This window comes from Pimephales promelas, chromosome 1 (genome assembly GCF_988280905.1).
Source record: "Pimephales promelas chromosome 1, fPimPro1.hap1.1, whole genome shotgun sequence".
NCBI lineage: Eukaryota > Metazoa > Chordata > Actinopteri > Cypriniformes > Leuciscidae > Pimephales > Pimephales promelas.
The window spans coordinates 52080512-52098615 of record NC_142769.1 but is presented as its reverse complement, the minus strand read 5'-3'; the positions used below and the strand labels follow the sequence as shown (position 1 = coordinate 52098615).

Below are 18104 nucleotides of genomic sequence, written 5' to 3'. Positions count from 1 at the left end.
GCATCCCAGTCGTCAAAGTTGTCATATTCTCCATAAATGTTAAAAGAAATAATGAAGTCGCTCATTGTTGTATTAGTAGGCTGGCTATGTAATATCTAACTAACGTTAGATGTTTGTTTCGATAGAGCAAATTGTTAAGGGATACTTTGACTGCCTGTTGCTATGGTTACTCACAGCTGTTGTGGGCAGCGCATTTATTTAGTCATTTCGAATGGTAAACAGGCAGTTTCACCAGAACTACTTTACTAGGTGTCCTCTATCACTTTTTAACGGACACCCTGCAGCCAATCAGAATCGAGTATTCACCCAGACCATGGAATAACATGATTTATACCATGGTCTGGGTGAATACTCGATTCTGATTGGCTGCAGGGTGTCCGTTAAAAAGTGATAGAGGACACCTAGTAAAGTAGTTCTGGTGAAACTGCCTGTTTACCATTCGAAATTAATAAATAAATGCGCTGCCTACAACGGCTGTGAGTAACCATAGCAACAGGCAGTCACATGCTCTATCATCGATCTAACGTTAGATATTATAGCCTAATACAACAATGAGCGACTTCGTGCTATTTCTTTTAACATTTATGGAGAATATGGCAACTTTGACGACTGGTATGCTGCTGAAGAAAGAAAAAATGTAAATAAAACGGGAGAAAATTACACCGCTGCTGCTCTGCTCCATTGAACTCTATTGGTAACGACGTAACTTGCGACCATATTGGATAACGATGCTTTCGGGAAACGCACCCCTGAATGAGACCCTGCGGGAGTTTTACGCAGCTGTCCAGACAACCAAGGCAGGAGAAGGCTGAACGTTACAGCGTTTCAAGCCTAAGGAGCCTGAGGCAAATGACCCTCTCTTTGATCTGATTAATTTATTGCCCTTTATAACGTTAAGCGCAAATCGCTGGAGATCAGAGCTAATTGTTTTTTTTTTTATTGTTGTTTGATTAATTGTTATATGAGTAATAATAAAAAAAAAACTATGCCTACCTTTGTGTTTCATGAAAAAAAAAATGCATTTGTGAACCTGAAGGGATACGAGCTAAGCGGACTATATCTCCGGTTGCTAAATAAACAGTCAGGCAGGCAAGGCAAGTTATTATTTGTAAAAACTAGATTTAGCCTAATTAAAATATAAACTAATGTTTTATTTGGCAAGTGACCATGGTATAAGCGGGTTAATGCCCTCCGAGGTGTCCATTGTCAGGTTTTAATGGACTTCGGCGGAGGCAACCGTCCTCCGCTGCGCGTCGGCCGGTTTACGCCTCGCCGTCGTCCATTAAAACCTGACAATGGACACCTCGTCGGGCATTAACCCTTACTTAATGCATTGAAAGACTGCCCATTTGTGCATAGTCAGTCCGTGTCTATGGCCCTGCATGTGACCCTACATTTGGAGACCCACTTTAAAGAATAGATTAAATAATAATAAAAATGATAATATATTTTATATATATATATATATATATATATATATATATATATACAATATACTATATACAGTGCCCTCCACAATTATTGGCACCCCTGTTTAAGATGTGGTCGAGGACTTTTAAAAATTCTCCCTTTTTTTTAAACAACATAGAATCCAAATGCAAAAAAAGAGAAAAATCCAACCTTTTATTTAAGTACATTACTTTGGTGGTAAAAATTTTTTTTAAAATTTAAAAAAATAAAAACTTCAAATCATGTGTCCCACAATTATTGGCACCCCTGATGTTAATACTTTGTACAACCCCCTTTTGCCAACAAGACAGCACTTAATCTCCTCCTATAACATTTCACAAGATTGAAGAACACAGAGAGAGGGATCTTTGACCATTCTTCTTTGCAAAATCTTTCTAGATCATCCAGTATCCTGGGCCCTCTCTTGTGCACTCTCCTCTTTAGCTCACCCCACAGGTTTTCGATTGGATTGAGGTCTGGGGACTGAGATGGCCATGGGAGGACCTTGAGTTTGTGACTGAACCATTTTTGTGTAGATTTTGCCACACGTTTTGGATCATTATCCTGCTGAAAGACCCAATGACGACCCATCTTCAGCTTTCTGGCAGAGGCCATCAGGTTTTTATTTAAAATGTCCTGGTAGTTCAAAGTGTTCATAATGCCATGCACCCTAACAAGGTTCCCAGGGCCTTTGGAAGAGAAACAGGCCCACAGCATCACAGATCCTCCACCATACTTCACGGTGGGCATGAGGTACTTTTCGGCATACACATCTTTTGTTTTACACCAGATCCACTTAGAGTGTTTGTTGCCAAAAAGCTCAATCTTAGTCTCATCCGACCAAAGCACACGATCCCAGATGAAGTCCCAGTGCCGCTTGGCAAACTCCAGACGTTTACGTTTGTCAGTGTTAGTGAGAAAAGGCTTTTTCCTAGCATGCCTCCCAAACATCTTGTTGGCATGTAGAGAGCGTCTGATGGTTGTTTTTGGAGATTTTGTGACCCCAAGATGCCACTATTTGATGCAATTCTGTGACAGTGAGCTTAGGACTTTTTTTTACTTTTCTTAGCATCCTCCTCACAGTGCGTTGTGGCAAGATAAACTTGGGACCTCTTTCAGCCTTGTTTGTCACTGTTCCTGTTGTTTTAAAATTCTTAATGATTCTTCTAACTTTAGATACGGGCAAGATAAGGTGAGTGGCTATTTTCTTGTAGCCATTGCCTGACTTATAAAGGTCATCACACATCTGCCTTACTTGAATGGTGTGTTCTCTTGTCTTTGCCATGTTGACAAATGGGTAAGAGAATTAGGCCTCTGTGTCATGTCATATTTATACCCCAGGGAAATAGGAAGTCATGAATTACTAATTAAAAGTTCCTAGATATCCTGACCAACATTAGCAACTACAGAAAATATATATTTTTTAAAAAATCAATTACATTTTTCAGCGGAATTGTTAGGGGTGCCAATAATTGTGGGACACAGGATTTGAAGTTTTTATTTTTCTAAATTTTTACATTTTTTTTTTACCACCAAAGTAATGTACTTAAATAAAAGGTTGGATTTTTCTCTTTTTTTGCATTTGGATTCTATGTTGTTTAAAAAAAAGGGAGAATTTTTAAAAGTCCTCAACCACATCTTAAACAGGGGTGCCAATAATTGTGGAGGGCACTGTATATATATATATACACACACACACACACACACACACACACACACACACACACACACACACACACACACACACACACACACTCACCCAAATATCCAGCATGCAGAGATCATGAAGCACCCATCCCAACGACCAGATGTCACTAAACAAAGACAGTATAATCCAATTAGTACCGTGAATTGATATTGGCTAGTGTCAAATCTATGTATCTGTTTTCATTGCGATTTGTTTTTCCCTGTCTGCTTGCTAAAGTGTGTTCTAGTTAATCTCCTTGATTGTTAATTAGGTTACACCTGTCCCCAATATGTTAGTTATTGTTACAGGCTGGTTGAAGCAGGATGGCCATGCAGCAGTTTTATTTAACAAACTAGAACGATATATAAGAAACATGAACAGAACAACCAAGCATGTCGCGACAATGACAAACAAGGAATAGACTGAAACACAGGACTTAGGCCCTGTTTACACGAGAATGCTCGCGGGTGAAAACGTAAAAATATTTTATCAGATGTGCCTTTCGTTTACACGGCGACGGCGTTTATGGGGCTTAAAAACGCAAAAAAGTGAAACCACCCTTCAGAGTGGAAATCTTAAAAACGCTCCACCGTCGTGTTCCCATGTAAATGGTAAAACTCAAAAGTCTGCTTGACAGTGAAGGTTGTACGCAGGCGCGTGGGTTTGGTGTTGTTGTAGTATGCACTCTTTAGCTGCCTGGAGTGCATACTACAGTGAATTTCATAGATTTTTGAGTCACCATCCGCATGCGGATTTCACACCAAAAATCGCTCGTCTAAACGCAGAATAAAAAGTGATAATGCAACGCCACTTTTGCGTTTTATCTTCAGAATCGTTTCTGTGTAAACATAGCCTTAAATACACAGGGATCAGATCAGGCAAACAGGACACAGCTGGGGCAAATTAACTGATAATGACAGGTAAACAGGTGAATGAACTAAACAGTAACGAGTAGGGCTGGGCGATATATCGCACTATATTGTTATGCGCATCTAATCAGTAAAGCCGGTTCCTTGATTAGCAGTAAATCACCTTCACCTGCTTTCAGATGGAGCGGCATTCACTACAAAGAGCCGTAGATCACTGACAAGCTGAGCCATATCGCGTCTATTATATTTAACATTCTGGACATTTATGCAGAATCTAAGTTATACACTAAGCAACAGAATAAATTAACCTCCTAAGACCCGAGTTTTGAGTGGAAAAGTCCAGGGGTCAGGAAGTAAAAGTACTGCCACATTTTTATTCCATCCACAGCAAAAACTCCAGTGTTAAATGAACTTTACTGGGAGTCTCTTTGGATCCAGACTCAAGAGTGTTAAAGTTAATGAGATAATAAAGTGAATAATTGAGTGATGATTGAGCATTATTGAAGACACCTGATGATAAACAGCAGAATCACTGAAGGAGAACGTCACATTTTTAAAGTCACCATTATGGAGATCAGTGTCTGCTTTAGTTGGGCTCTTGACTCTTAAATCATTAACTTTAGATGTTGTTTGGCTGCTGGACATGAGATATAACAGCCAGATGAACAACAAGGAAAGCTGATGCGCTGAGGTTGGTTATGTTTTGACATAATCATCATTTGTCACGAAAATCATTTGTAGAGTTTAACCTTTTTGATTACACAGTATAACATTTTCAAAAATGTAAATATTATCCAAAAGATTTCTTAAAAGCTGTTCTATTCTAAATACTTTATGGGCTCACACAGACATCAAGAATCAGCCTGTGATTCTCAACAATGGTGACAATTATAAAGCATGTTGCAGTTCATTCTGGGTGCCACCAATCAAAACTCATTCATGGCTCCCATCATGCATTGCGGTATGAATAAATAATGATCTGAATTGTCTTAGTAATTTCCTTTCCCTATTTGAATATTCTGCTTGTAACCATTGTTGAGATTCATACACTGAATCTTGATGTCTGTGCGTGCCTAAAAGAAAGATTTTTATTTTTCAGAACAACGTTTAAGATATCATCTGGTTTATTTTGAATCTGGATCTAATGTTATAAAATCACAGTGATGCTGTTATGATCATTGTACTTTTAAATCAGAGAGTAGGCTTTAAATGAGTTCAGTGATTCAGATCTAATGATGATTATGTCCTAACATGATCTTGAACATCTGATCTCTTTGTTCATCCAGCTGTTAAAACAGCTAAACAAAATCTTTAGTAAAGCATTTAAAGTTCACCTGCCCAACTAAAGCAAACACTGATCTCCATAACGGTGACTAAAAATATAGATTTTCTCCTTCAGTGATTCTGCTAGTTAACATCATGTTTTCAATAATATCCAAATCATCACTCAGTTATTCACTTAATTATCTCATTAACTTTAACACTCTTGAGTCTGGATCCAAAGAAACTCCCAGTAAAGTTCATTTAACACTGGAGTTTTTGCTGTGGGTGGAATAAACTTATGGCAGGACTTTTACTTTCTGACCCCTGGACACACAACCAATAATGTGATGTCCACGTATGTGGACAACCAGGTCTTAGGAGGTTAAAGACATACTTTCAAATGATAAATGTCATTATATGACCAACATCATTTTATTATTGTTTGTTTTTGTTCATCTGATAGATATACAAATATAAAGTTAATAATATAAGGGTCAAGAGCCCAACTAAAGCAAACACTCATCTCCATAACGGTGGCTTAAAATTTTAGATTTTAAGAACTTTTTTTAGAACTTTTGAGAAATCCATTATATTATATTTAACATTCTGGATGTTTATGAATAATATCAGTTATACATTAACCAACAGAATAAATCACTAACATAAATATAAAATGATGAATGTCATTATGTGACGCACATCATTTTATAATTGTTTATGTTTGTTCATCTGACAGATGTCACTCAGATGCAACAGCAAATTAAAATATAAAATTAATAATATAAGTGTCAAGAGCCCAACTAAAGCAAACACTCATCTCCATAACAGTGACCATAAATTGTAGATTTTTTCCTTGTGATTCTGCTTTAGGTGTATTCAATAATGCTCAATCATCACTCATTTAATCACTTAATTATCTCATTAACTTTAACACTCTTGAGTGTGGACTCATATACACTCCCACACGGGAGATTTTGTCGTGACGAAGAGCCGTAGTTAACTGACCAGCTGAGCCATATCGCATTAAATATCGCTGACGATACGTCCCCAAACTAAACAAAGGCCGTGAAACCAGGCCTCATTGTACCAAATATTTTAGAAAAAAGCAAACCTTTTTGAATTGTGTCTATTTTCATAGATCTCTGGGCTGATATAGAGATCTGTACCCACAACAGATGTTGCATATTCATCAGCACTAAAACAGAGAAATCAGATATGTAAATTCAAATGGATGGAACAGACAAAATCCCTTCAAAAATCCTATTAATCCTATTTCATTTCACCTTTGCAGCACTTTTGAGCATCCAACATCTCCCAGATTGATGTAACCTTCCTCAGTCAGAAACACATTCTAGAAGAACACCATAAATCATCACATGAACACAAACACATTCACCTTTCATTTTATTACATGATTAAATGACCTTTGTCAACGTCTACCTTTGGTTTTATATCTCTGTGGAGAACATTGTTCTTATGGAGATGCTGCAGAGCCAGACAAATCTGAACACACCAGTCAATGATCTGCACACAGAAGAAACAAGAAAGCAATAATGTATTCCATGCGATGCACTTGTTTTTATTTGGTATATTTGAGTTCTAAAAGCTTGCATGTGTCATTGCTGGATGAGCTGGATGGCGCCTTGTATGGCTGACACCGTCGTCGGTGTATGAATGAGTGAGTGAATGTGAGGAAAAAATATAAAGCGCTTTGTTGTCCAGTCCATTTACCATTTACCACTCAATAGAGTGCCTTTAACACTCACCTGTTCTTCTTTGAAAGGAAGATGTTTATTTTTTTGTTCCTTCATTTTCTTGTCCAGATCTCCTCCTGCACAGTACTCCGACACAATGTAGAAGTATCCAGATTCTTCATCATAAAAAAAAAAACGTCCAAAAATAAAACCAATGATGTATTATTATGGAATATGTTCATTTAAAAATATGGGAAATTACATATGTATAAACTACCAGTCAAAAGCATTGGACATTCTTTGGAACTTATTTCCAAAAAAATGTTCATCAGCCTCATTCCTCCAGTCTGCCCCAAAAAATAGTTCCCTTTCGTAGTCACTCCGAGTTACGTCAGATGACGAGAATGGGGGTTTCGCTTTCCCACAAAGCAACTGACTCCGGAACGGATCTGCCGCGGAGGTAAGAACAAGGTCCGGAACGGAGTCCACTTGCACAGCGCAACGGATCCGGAACAGATCAGGATTGCGGATCCAGACTAGATCTGCGGCAGACCCTATCCGGATCCGATCTGGACCCGTTCATTTCGGTCTGAAAACCTTTCAGATCACTCATTCAAAACTAGTAATCTGGCCAAAACTACAAAAATATTTCAAATCTATTGGTGGACCAACATTAGATAGACTGCAGTAACTATCGGTTATGTGTCGGGATTCAGACATTCATCCTCCGAATGTTTATCTTCTGTCATGAGGGCATGTAACGAGTATTCGCTCATTCTCTTGTGCTCTTCTGTCTGTGTGTTTTGTGCTTTCTTGTATTTTATTGAATGCAGCTTGTGTTTTACACTGTGTGCTTTCATGTTATATATCTATCCGGTCCAATACTCAAAACGCCCTGTTCTGCTTGCCTTCTGCAGAATTTTCACATTGCTCTTACTTTGCTCGGGTGATGTTGAATTAAATCCTGGCCCTGTAGCAAATAATACCATTTTAACACCTCAGGATATCTCTTATGCAGACTTCTGTAATAGTAATAATTTGAAGTTCATGCACATTAATATCAGAAGCTTACTTCCTAAAATGGATTTGTTTGCTGCCCTTGTACACTCAACCAACCCTGATATTTTAGCAGTGTCTGAGTCCTGGCTTAGGAAATCTACTAAAAATGTAGAAGTCTCAATTCCAGGTTATAATATTTACCGTCAAGATAGAACCACTAAAGGAGGCGGAGTCATTCTTTATTGTAGACAGGCTTTACAATGCTCTATCATTTTATCTAGGTCTCTGCCGAAACAGTTTGAGCTTTTAATCTTGCAAATCCACCTTTCTAGAAATAAGTCCTTGACTGTAGCTGCCTGTTACAGACCCCCCTCTGCACCTAGTTGTGCCCTAGACAACCTATGTGAACTGATTGCTCTCCACTTATCTTCTGAGTTTTTACTGTTGGGCGACTTAAACTGGGATATGCTTAACGCTTCTTCCAACTTATTATCTAAACTTGATGCCCTCAATCTCACACAAATCATTAACGAACCTACTAGATACAACATGAAATCTGTAAATAAGGGCACCCTTATAGATATTATTCTAACCAATTTGCCCACTAAATACATCTCAGGTGTCTTTAGTCAAGACATCAGTGATCACTGTATAACTGCATGTGTTCGTAATGGGTCTGCAATTAAAAGGCCTCCTCTTATCATTAATAAACGTTCTTTAAAACATTTCTGCGAACAAGCCTTCTTAGCTGATCTAGCTCAGGTATCCTGGAAGGACATTGACCTTATCCCTTCAGTTGAGGATGCCTGGTCATTTTTTAAAAATTCTTTTTTAGCTGTTTTAAATAAACATGCCCCGTACAAGAAGCTCAGAACTAAAAGTAGATACAGCCCGTGGTTCACCCCAGAACTCACTGCCCTGAGCCATCATCAGAACATCTTATGGCGTACTGCATTAGTGACGAAAAACCCTCGAGATCGTCAACTTTTTAACGAAGCCAAAAATCGATACACACAGGTGTATCCTTTGCCCCTGTTCAGACAGTAGACGTTCTAAGGGAGCTGCAGCATCTTGACCCCTTTAAATCAGCGGGACTAGACAATTTGGACCCTTCCTTTTTAAGGCTGTCTGCGGCAATCTTAGCTACCCCCATCACCAGTCTCTTCAACCTTTCTTTCAATTCATCCGAACTACCTAAAGATTGGAAATCTGCGGCAGTAATTCCGTTATTTAAAGGAGGGGATAGATTAGACCCAAACTGCTATAGACCAATCTCTATCCTCCCTTGCATTTCAAAGGTTTTCGAAAAAATTGTTAATAAACAAATTATCAATTATTTCGAATCCCAGCACAGTCTTTCTGACATGCAATCAGGTTTTCGTGCCGGTCATGGGTGCACCTCAGCCACACTTAAAGTACTAAATGACATTATAACTGCTCTTGATCACAGAAACTACTGCGCAGCAGTATTTATTGACCTGGCCAAGGCCTTTGATTCTGTCAATCACAACATTCTAATTGATAGATTGAAAAACCTGGGTTTCTCTAATGATTGTCTTGCTTGGTTTACAAATTATTTTTCTGATAGGTTTCAATGTGTTAGGTCAGAGGGACTACTCTCCAGTCCTCTTGTTGTCTCCATGGGGGTGCCTCAGGGTTCAATCCTCGGGCCGACTTTATTTTCTATATATATCAATGACGTTGCTCTTGCTGCAGGAGACTCAATGATTCACCTCTATGCAGACGATACCATCCTTTATACAGTTGGCCCAGTGTTGGACACTGTGTTAAACAACCTCCAAGAAAGCTTTAATAATATACAACACTCTTTCTGTTCCCTTCAACTGCTTTTAAATTCTAGCAAAACAAAAGTTATGCTTTTTGATCGATCTCACACTGTACTTGATTGTTCAAAAAGTATCATAACTTTAGACGGGTTTGCAATAGAGTGGGTAGATACCTATAAATACCTAGGGGTCTGGTTAGACTCTTCACTCTCCTTCCAGACCCACATCAATCAGCTTCAAGCTAAAATCAAATCTAGGATTGGATTTTTATTTCGTAATAAAGCCTCCTTTACTTTCCCAGCCAAACTTGCCTTTGTGAAAATTACTATTCTTCCAATTATTGATTTCGGTGATATTATTTACAGAATAGCTTCAAATTCTCTCCTTAGGAAACTTGATGTTGTATACCATAGTGTCATCCGTTTTGTCACCAATGCTCCATATAACACTCACCATTGCAACCTTTACAGTTTAATCGGCTGGCCTTCATTACATACCCGGCGTCAAAAACATCGGTATCTTTTTATCTATAAATGCTTACTGTGTAAAACCCCACCCTATCTACAAGCATTAATTTCGAGAGCGATCCCCACTATGAACCTTCGTTCTAGCAGGTATATCACTCTGGTGGCTACTAAAGCTCGTACTTCGTTTGGACGCCTCTCCTTCCAGTTCTCTGCTGCTAATGATTGGAATACACTTCAAAAATCTTTGAAACTTGAATCCACTGTCCCACTAATCACTTTTAAATCATTGTTAGCAAATTTACTGTCAGACCATTGTACATGCTAACCTGATCTGTGCACTTGATCTACGGATCTGTATTAATTTTCTATGTTAATTATGTACTACTTTGTCTTGTAATTTTATGTGTAACTTATGTTTTTTGTACCTCGACGCTTTTTTGGCCAGGTCGCCATTGTAAATGAGAATGTGTTCTCAATGTGCTCACCTGGTTAAATAAAGGTTAAATAAAATAAAAAATAAATAAATAATGTTGTCATGTTTTGAGTGAACACGTGACTTATGAGTATTAAAGGAACACTCCAACTTTTTGGGACTTTAGCCTATTCACCTTACCCCCCAGAGTTAGATAAGTCCATACATACCTTTTTCATCTCCGTGCGTGCTATAAGTCTGTTTGACGCACCCACCGCTAGCCTAGCTTAGCACAAAGACTGGATGTGAATGGTTGCAGCTTTCATACTGATCCAAATGAGTGACAAAATAATGCAAACGTTTTCCTATTTACATGTTGTGGTTTGTATAGTCACAGAATGTACAAATAACAAAGTCAAATGAGACACAGACATCTTTTAACCGTATAAAATCTGGGAACTATTCTCTGAAGGCGAAGCACTGCTACTTTGACGGAGTAATAACCGCATCACCGGAGACACGCCGTGGTGAGGAGCGGAGAGTTCGCTCAGTGTTTGGGTAACAGAGTCAGCAATTTATAAATAGTAAAAGCGTAGTTTAGAGTCATGGGTTTTCGCTCTATTGTAAATAGCTGCGACAGTAAACAGGGGAGGTAATACCATGTTTCACAGAATTCCTACTAAAAACGCTGACTGGATGAAGAAATGGCTTACTCAGAAACTTACTTACTCTGGATATTTATCCAAACACACCTAAATAGATTATCAAGGGACATTATGTTTGCTCGGTACATTTCAATGGACGATTATTTTGAAAAAATGGAATTTGCCACACGGACCATAATGTGCTGAAGGATACGGCCATCCCATCGATAGCACAGACAGGACAAGTGGATCACCTGCGGCTGAGGTAAGTGTTCTGTTTTTAGATGACCTACTGTAACAGTGCCATTAGCCAGAGCTAATGTAACGTTAGTGACACTATTATATGATTAGGGTATGAATATGTTTTTATCTTGATGCGGTGCGGACGCGCTTGGGAAAAAAAACGAGCGCGTTCACCGCGTTGAACTTGCACCCTGCGCGCGGCGCGCCTAGTAGCCTAAATTCGAAATAACCATGGAAATAACGTAAACGTATATTTACAGCCTAAATTCGAAATAACCATGGAAATAACTTGAGCGTGCAAAAGGGTACGATAGGCTGTGAGTTCATTGTGCAAAAACAATTTGTGCTATTACTTTCCCCTTATTCTATCCTATAGTAATGCAATACTGTATATTATATAGGCTACATTTGGTTCAGCTAATAAATTGCATTTAAAATATATTGATTCCTGTAATAATAATTATTTATTCATGTGATATGTATAAATCTGGGTGCGTTTTTGGTTGGAAATCAATGAAACATGGTACTGTATTACCTGGTCTCCCCTGTTTATTGTCACAGCTCATACAATAAAGCAAACACCCATGATAAACTATGCTTTTCTATCTAACGTTAGTAATTGCTGACTCTTTATTCCAACGCTGAGCGAAGCGAACTCTCTGCTCCTCGTCACGGTGCGTCTCAGGTGATTGTTATCACTCTGCCCAAGTAGCAGTGCTTCGCCCTCAGAAAATATAGTATTTATACGGTTAAAAGATGTCTGTGTCTCATATGGCCTTGATATTTGCACACTCTGTGACTATACAAACCACAACATGTAAATAGAAAAACGTTTGCATTATTTTGTCACTCATTTGGATCAGTATGAAAGCTGCAACCATTCACATCCAGTCTTTGTGCTAAGCTAGGCTAGCGGTGGGTGCGTCAAACAGACTTATAGCACGCACGGAGATGAAAAAGGTATGTATGGACTTATCTAACTCTGGGGGGTAAGGTGAATAGGCTAAAGTCCCAAAAAGTCGGAGTGTTCCTTTAAAATTAATAATATAACAATATTTCATGTTTTTTTAGCATTCCTCACATTCCATGAATCAAATTGCTTCGTGAGGGAAGTATTTTATACTTTTTTAGATTTCAACCACACAACCCCTCTTGGACCCCTTTGATGAAAATTGAGTTTCGGGTCAAAACTTCTAGATATTACACATTAAAAGTAAATTCACATCACTCATCTTTCTCCATCTTACCCCAAAACTGTTTGTTGTTCACATTCATAAAAAGGTTTCACACTTTCAAAAAAAAAAAAAAAATTGTAAAATTTACTTTCAGACTGAAGGAACATTGCTATGATTCTCTTTCTATAATTTAAACAGACACACCTTCAAAGGAGTCCTTGTAACGAACGATATATCCATGCTGCAGATCCTTCAGGATGTTGATTTCATTTTTGACTGCGTCTAGATTAAAACTCACATTCTGCAAAGAACACATTGTGATGTTTATCTATAGGATCATATTAATATGTTCAATCAATCTAGCTTTATTTCCGCTTGTTGCAGGGATCACTTCACACTAGGACTGGGCGATATATCGCACGATATTGTTATGCGCATCTAATCAGTAAAGCCGGTTCCTTGATTAGTAGTAAATCACCTTCACCTGCTTTTAGATGGAGCGGCATTTACTACAAAGAGCCGTAGATCACTGACAAGCTGAGCCAAATCGCGTTAATATCGAGGACATATAGATAGCGATATTTAATGCGATATGGCTCAGCTGGTCAGTGAACTACGGCTCTTCGTCACGATAAAATCTCCCGTGTTAAATTAACACACCTGGGAGTGTATAAGTCCACACTCAAGAGTGTTAAAGTTAATGAGATAATTAAGTGATTAAATGAGTGATGATTGAGCATTATTGAAGACACCTAAAGCAGAATCACAAGAAAAAAAATCTAAAATTTTAAGCCACCGTTATGGAGATGAGTGTTTGCTTTAGTTGGGGTCTTGACACTTATGATACAAAGTTTATATTTTAATTTGCTATTGCATCTGAATTATATCTGTTGGTCATATAATGACATTCATCATTCGATATTTCTGTCTATAATTTATTCTGTTGGTTAATGTATAACTGAGATTCTGCATAAATGTCCAGAATGTAAATAGACAGATTTCTCAAAAGTTGTTTTAAAAAAAAAAAATCTTTCCTTTAGGCACACACAGACCTCAAGATGCAGTCAATGCTTCTCAACAACGGTGACGGGTAGAATATCCAAGTAGAAAAAGTAAATTACATAGACAATTCAGATCATAATTTATTCATACCACAATGCATGATGGGAGCCATTAATGAGTTGTGATTGGTGGTAACAAGGGTTAATTTTGTCCCCACAATTGAGATACACAGGCTGATTATTGATCTCTGTTTCTAAATAAAGATGAGAGTGATTTGATCAGAATATATATTAAAAATTGTAAGTTATAAGAAAAATACAGATATGCAACACAACCACAAAACTGTTGCTAACAAATTAAAGCAAATCATAAAAATAGAATTCATTTTTTCAGATCAAGCATGATTATGTCAAAGCATAATCTACACTATCAGATCACAGATGTCTTATTTGACTACTATAAATCAATAGCAGCAGACAAACATAATTTAAAGTGAAAGTAAAAGTGTCAAGAGCCCAACTAAAGCAGACACTGATCTCCATAATGGTGACTTACAATTTGTGATTTTCTCCTTCAGTGATTCTGCTTGTTATCATCAGCTGTCTTCAATAATGCTCAATCATCACTAAATTAATCACTTAATTATCTAAATAACAGTTTAATTTAACACTCATATCGTCCATCTGAAAGCAGGTGAAGGTGATTTACTACTAATCAAGGAACCGGCTTTACTGATTAGATGCACATAACAATATCGTGCGATATATCGCCCAGCCCTAACACACACATTTGGATTTGGCACAGGTTTTATGCCAGAGTTGGGACACATTTACGTTCAATACTTTAATAAACTCTTGCTTGTACTTACATCTCTGTAGTTGATCTCTTTGACCACAAGGGAATCTTCATCTGGACTCACCAGAAACACTCTTCCTGAAATCCCATGTGTGAGTTCTTCTTTTATGGTGTATTTATGTTTTTTTAACACTTCTACAATCAAGATTCAGATTGAAAATTACCATTAGCAAAAATAACACTAAATAAATACAAATATTGCTCAAAAAAATGGTTTACTATGTATTCAGTAGCTCCCAATTACTAGATATGCAAATCACAAAGACCCTCACAGTCATTGTTACAGGAGCATTCAGACTTAAACTCACCTGCTCTTTCTGCTGCTCTGGAATCACTCATGTTTAATGCTGTTATGAAAAAAGGACAAGAGGTTCAAATCCAGTACTTAAAGAAACAAAACAGTAGCCTAAATTGTGTTACTCAATGCAAAACATAACAATATTCAATGCACATATGAGCTAAGTTTAATTCAATGCACACATAAGTAAGTTTAGCAACAAAGTGGACCGAGATTATTGAATGAGGCAAAGAGAGTCACAGAATGTGCAAAGAAAAAGGGTGTGAGGACTCAAGTGCAGGAGAACATGATACTTTAATAATAAAATAAACAAACACAAAGCAAAACCCACGAGGGGGGAAAACACAATGAATAAAAATAAAACAGAGGAACATTAGACAACGATCCGACAAAGACAGAAAACAAGAGGAGACTTAAGAAGGGGACTAATCAAGAGGGGCCAGGTGGGATAACTCAAACATTAATCAGGTAACGAGGGGAAGAGATAGGACAACGGGAAGAGCACAAAATAACACCCATGTGCAACACAAGACAGGACAGACATGTGACAAAGAGATTGTAAAAGTGAGCTCAGTTGTGTCTTTCTCAGTGCTCAGTCGAACTTTAACAGCTGATGACTTTTCAACAATTCAACAATTCATGATGTTAAAAACCTTGAGATGGAGGTTAATACTAATAGAAATAACTTAAATAAACCAAAAATAAACCAATCGCATTTTTAAGTCGTTTTCTAAAAGAGCAGCAATTGCTGCAATTTAAAACATAAGAGGCTAATGTCAATAGTAAGGATGAAATACTACTATTTCCAGATATAGGGGAGAGCGGGGCACAACCTAACTCATTTTGGTTTTGGCTCAATTAATTAAAAAATAATTCGGTTAGATAATTTTTTTTTTTTTTTACACAAACATCTCTGCTACAAATGAACACTTTCTAGGATCTACCATTTTCGTACAGTTGGACTGAAAGTGACAGAAGTGCAAATGCTACAGCTTACCCCATATGCGGGGTTAATTGTAACAGACAGAGGGGTTAGTTGTAACACTTGTGTGTAACACACATAATTCAGGACTACTTTGTTTTGTATAGTTTGATATTGTTTGTGCATCTGTATAGACAGATATCCATTCATCCATCCCTCATCCAATCATCCTTCTATTGTGGATCAATATCATGGATAGAGACATAGAAAACACAGTTTTGCAATAAATAATAATAAATAAAATTATAAAATATTGTAATTGCAATTAAATTAGATTTGTGTGTGGCAGCTGCATGTACAATTATTATTATTAATAATAACAGTAATAATAATACAAATGAGCTTAGAATAAAAATTTAAAGTGTTTATTGCATTAAAAAACAGTTTATTTTTAATAAATAAACGAGTTATCATTCATAGTACACTGAATTTTAAACATTTTAAATTCCAACATTGTTTGTGAAAGTCTAACAAAGTTAAATGTATACTCAAACCTGAAAAGTTGTGTGGCTCCTTTTTCATTTGATTATCATTGTACACAGCAAAACCCCCAGTGTTAAAATAACACTCTGAGTGTGGACTCATATAAACACTGAAACAGTGTTAAAGTAACACTGAAGCAGTGTTAAAGTTAATGAGATAATTAAGTGAATAATTGAGTGATGATTGAGCATTATTGAAGACACCTAATGTTAACAAGCAGAATCACTGAAAGAGGAAACTGTAATTTTAAGTCACCATTATGGAGATCAGTGTTTGATTTAGTTGGGCTCTTGAACCTTAGCTAATTAACTTTAGATTTTGTTTGACTGTTGTACTTAAGTAGTAACAGACAGATGAACAAAGAAAAGTGTGATTTGATGATGATGATGGTTGTGTTTTAACATAATCATTATTTTATAATCATTTAACCTGAATTACTGAAATCATATAGGTTAATTTTTAGGTTTAGGATTTAGGTTTATTTTGCAAATTTTAATAGCACTGTCCTTGTAAGACATCATATTTTTAACCTTTTCAACGAAACAAAATGATAAATTAAAAAAAAAATTATGTATATTTATGTTGGTACACACAGACATCAAGAATTAGCGTGTGAATCACAGCAATGGTGACAAACAGATCACTTTTGAACGTGAGCTCATTATTTATTCATGCAGCAATGCATGATTGGAGCCATGAATGAGTTTTGATTGGTGGCACCCAGAATGCACTGCAACATGGTTTATAACTGTTACCATTGTTGAGACTCACAGGCTGATTCTTGATGTATTTATGTCTAATAACTGTAGTATTTAGTATTTGATATGTGAAAAGAAATTCTTTGGCTTACATTGTAAAAGTTTACAATACTATGCTGTGCAAGAATAGCACCACTTTAATTGATGGAATAATAAATCTAATTTGGGCAAATGATTGGTAAATAATGATTGCTTAAACACAACCAACACTATCTGACCACCTTTTGTTCATCTGGCTGTTATAAGTCACATACAGCAGCCAAACAAAGTCTAAAGTTAATGATTTATGGGCCAAGAGCCCAACTAAACCAAACACTGATCTCCATAATGGTGACTTAAAATTCCGATTTTCTCCTTCAGTGATTCTGCTTGTGATCATCAGGTGTCTTCAATAATGCTCAATCATCACTCAGTTATTCACTTAATTATCTCATTAACTTTAACACTGCTTTAGTGTTACTTTAACACTGCTTCAGTGTTTATATGAGTCCACACTCAGAGTGTTAATTTAACACTGGGGATTTTGCTGTGTACACTTGGCGGCTTGTTTGTAACACTGTGTTACCACTAACCCCGCTGTGTATTACGTATTTTAAACCTAGCTAACAGTCGCTAGGAATTGCTGACATGTTTCAAAACGGTGATATGCTTGAGCAAACAAGACAGTGTTTAAGGCAATATAAAGTTAGATTTGGAAACGTATACACCCAACTCAGAACCCTGAAAAAAAAAAAAAACTATGATGAAAAAATTACTTTCATGGTGTCAAAACACTCTTTGTCCAATATCTTCACGAAATATAATCAAAACTTTCCGCAAATTCGCGTCTTCTGGCAGCGAGAGAAAAAGAGTAGAAAGACAGCCTGCTTGCACTGCATGAAAAGTGGGATTTTCGTCAGTAAGCGGCACTGTAGATTGTCGTGGAAGTTCAGGTTTACGACTGCACACGGCAATTTACAGGTAACACTCAAAACTGCTGTGAATTGCCGGAAATTGACGTGGGCCTTGCTTGGCAGTTGTCCCCCCATTGTCCCCCC

General features: G+C 37.2%; 1 protein-coding gene across 1 annotated transcript in view; it reads right to left on the bottom strand.

Moving 5' to 3' along the window:
• LOC120485496 (uncharacterized) overlaps positions 1–18104 on the bottom strand; it is a 37332-nt gene that overhangs the window by 8559 nt on the left and 10669 nt on the right. Inside the window, 8 exon segments of the mRNA XM_089131757.1 lie at positions 3209–3263; positions 6380–6463; positions 6552–6619; positions 6709–6792; positions 7035–7138; positions 12894–12990; positions 14560–14681; positions 14855–14893. Of these exon segments, the coding sequence (XP_088987883.1) occupies positions 3209–3263; positions 6380–6463; positions 6552–6619; positions 6709–6792; positions 7035–7138; positions 12894–12990; positions 14560–14681; positions 14855–14893 (653 nt within the window).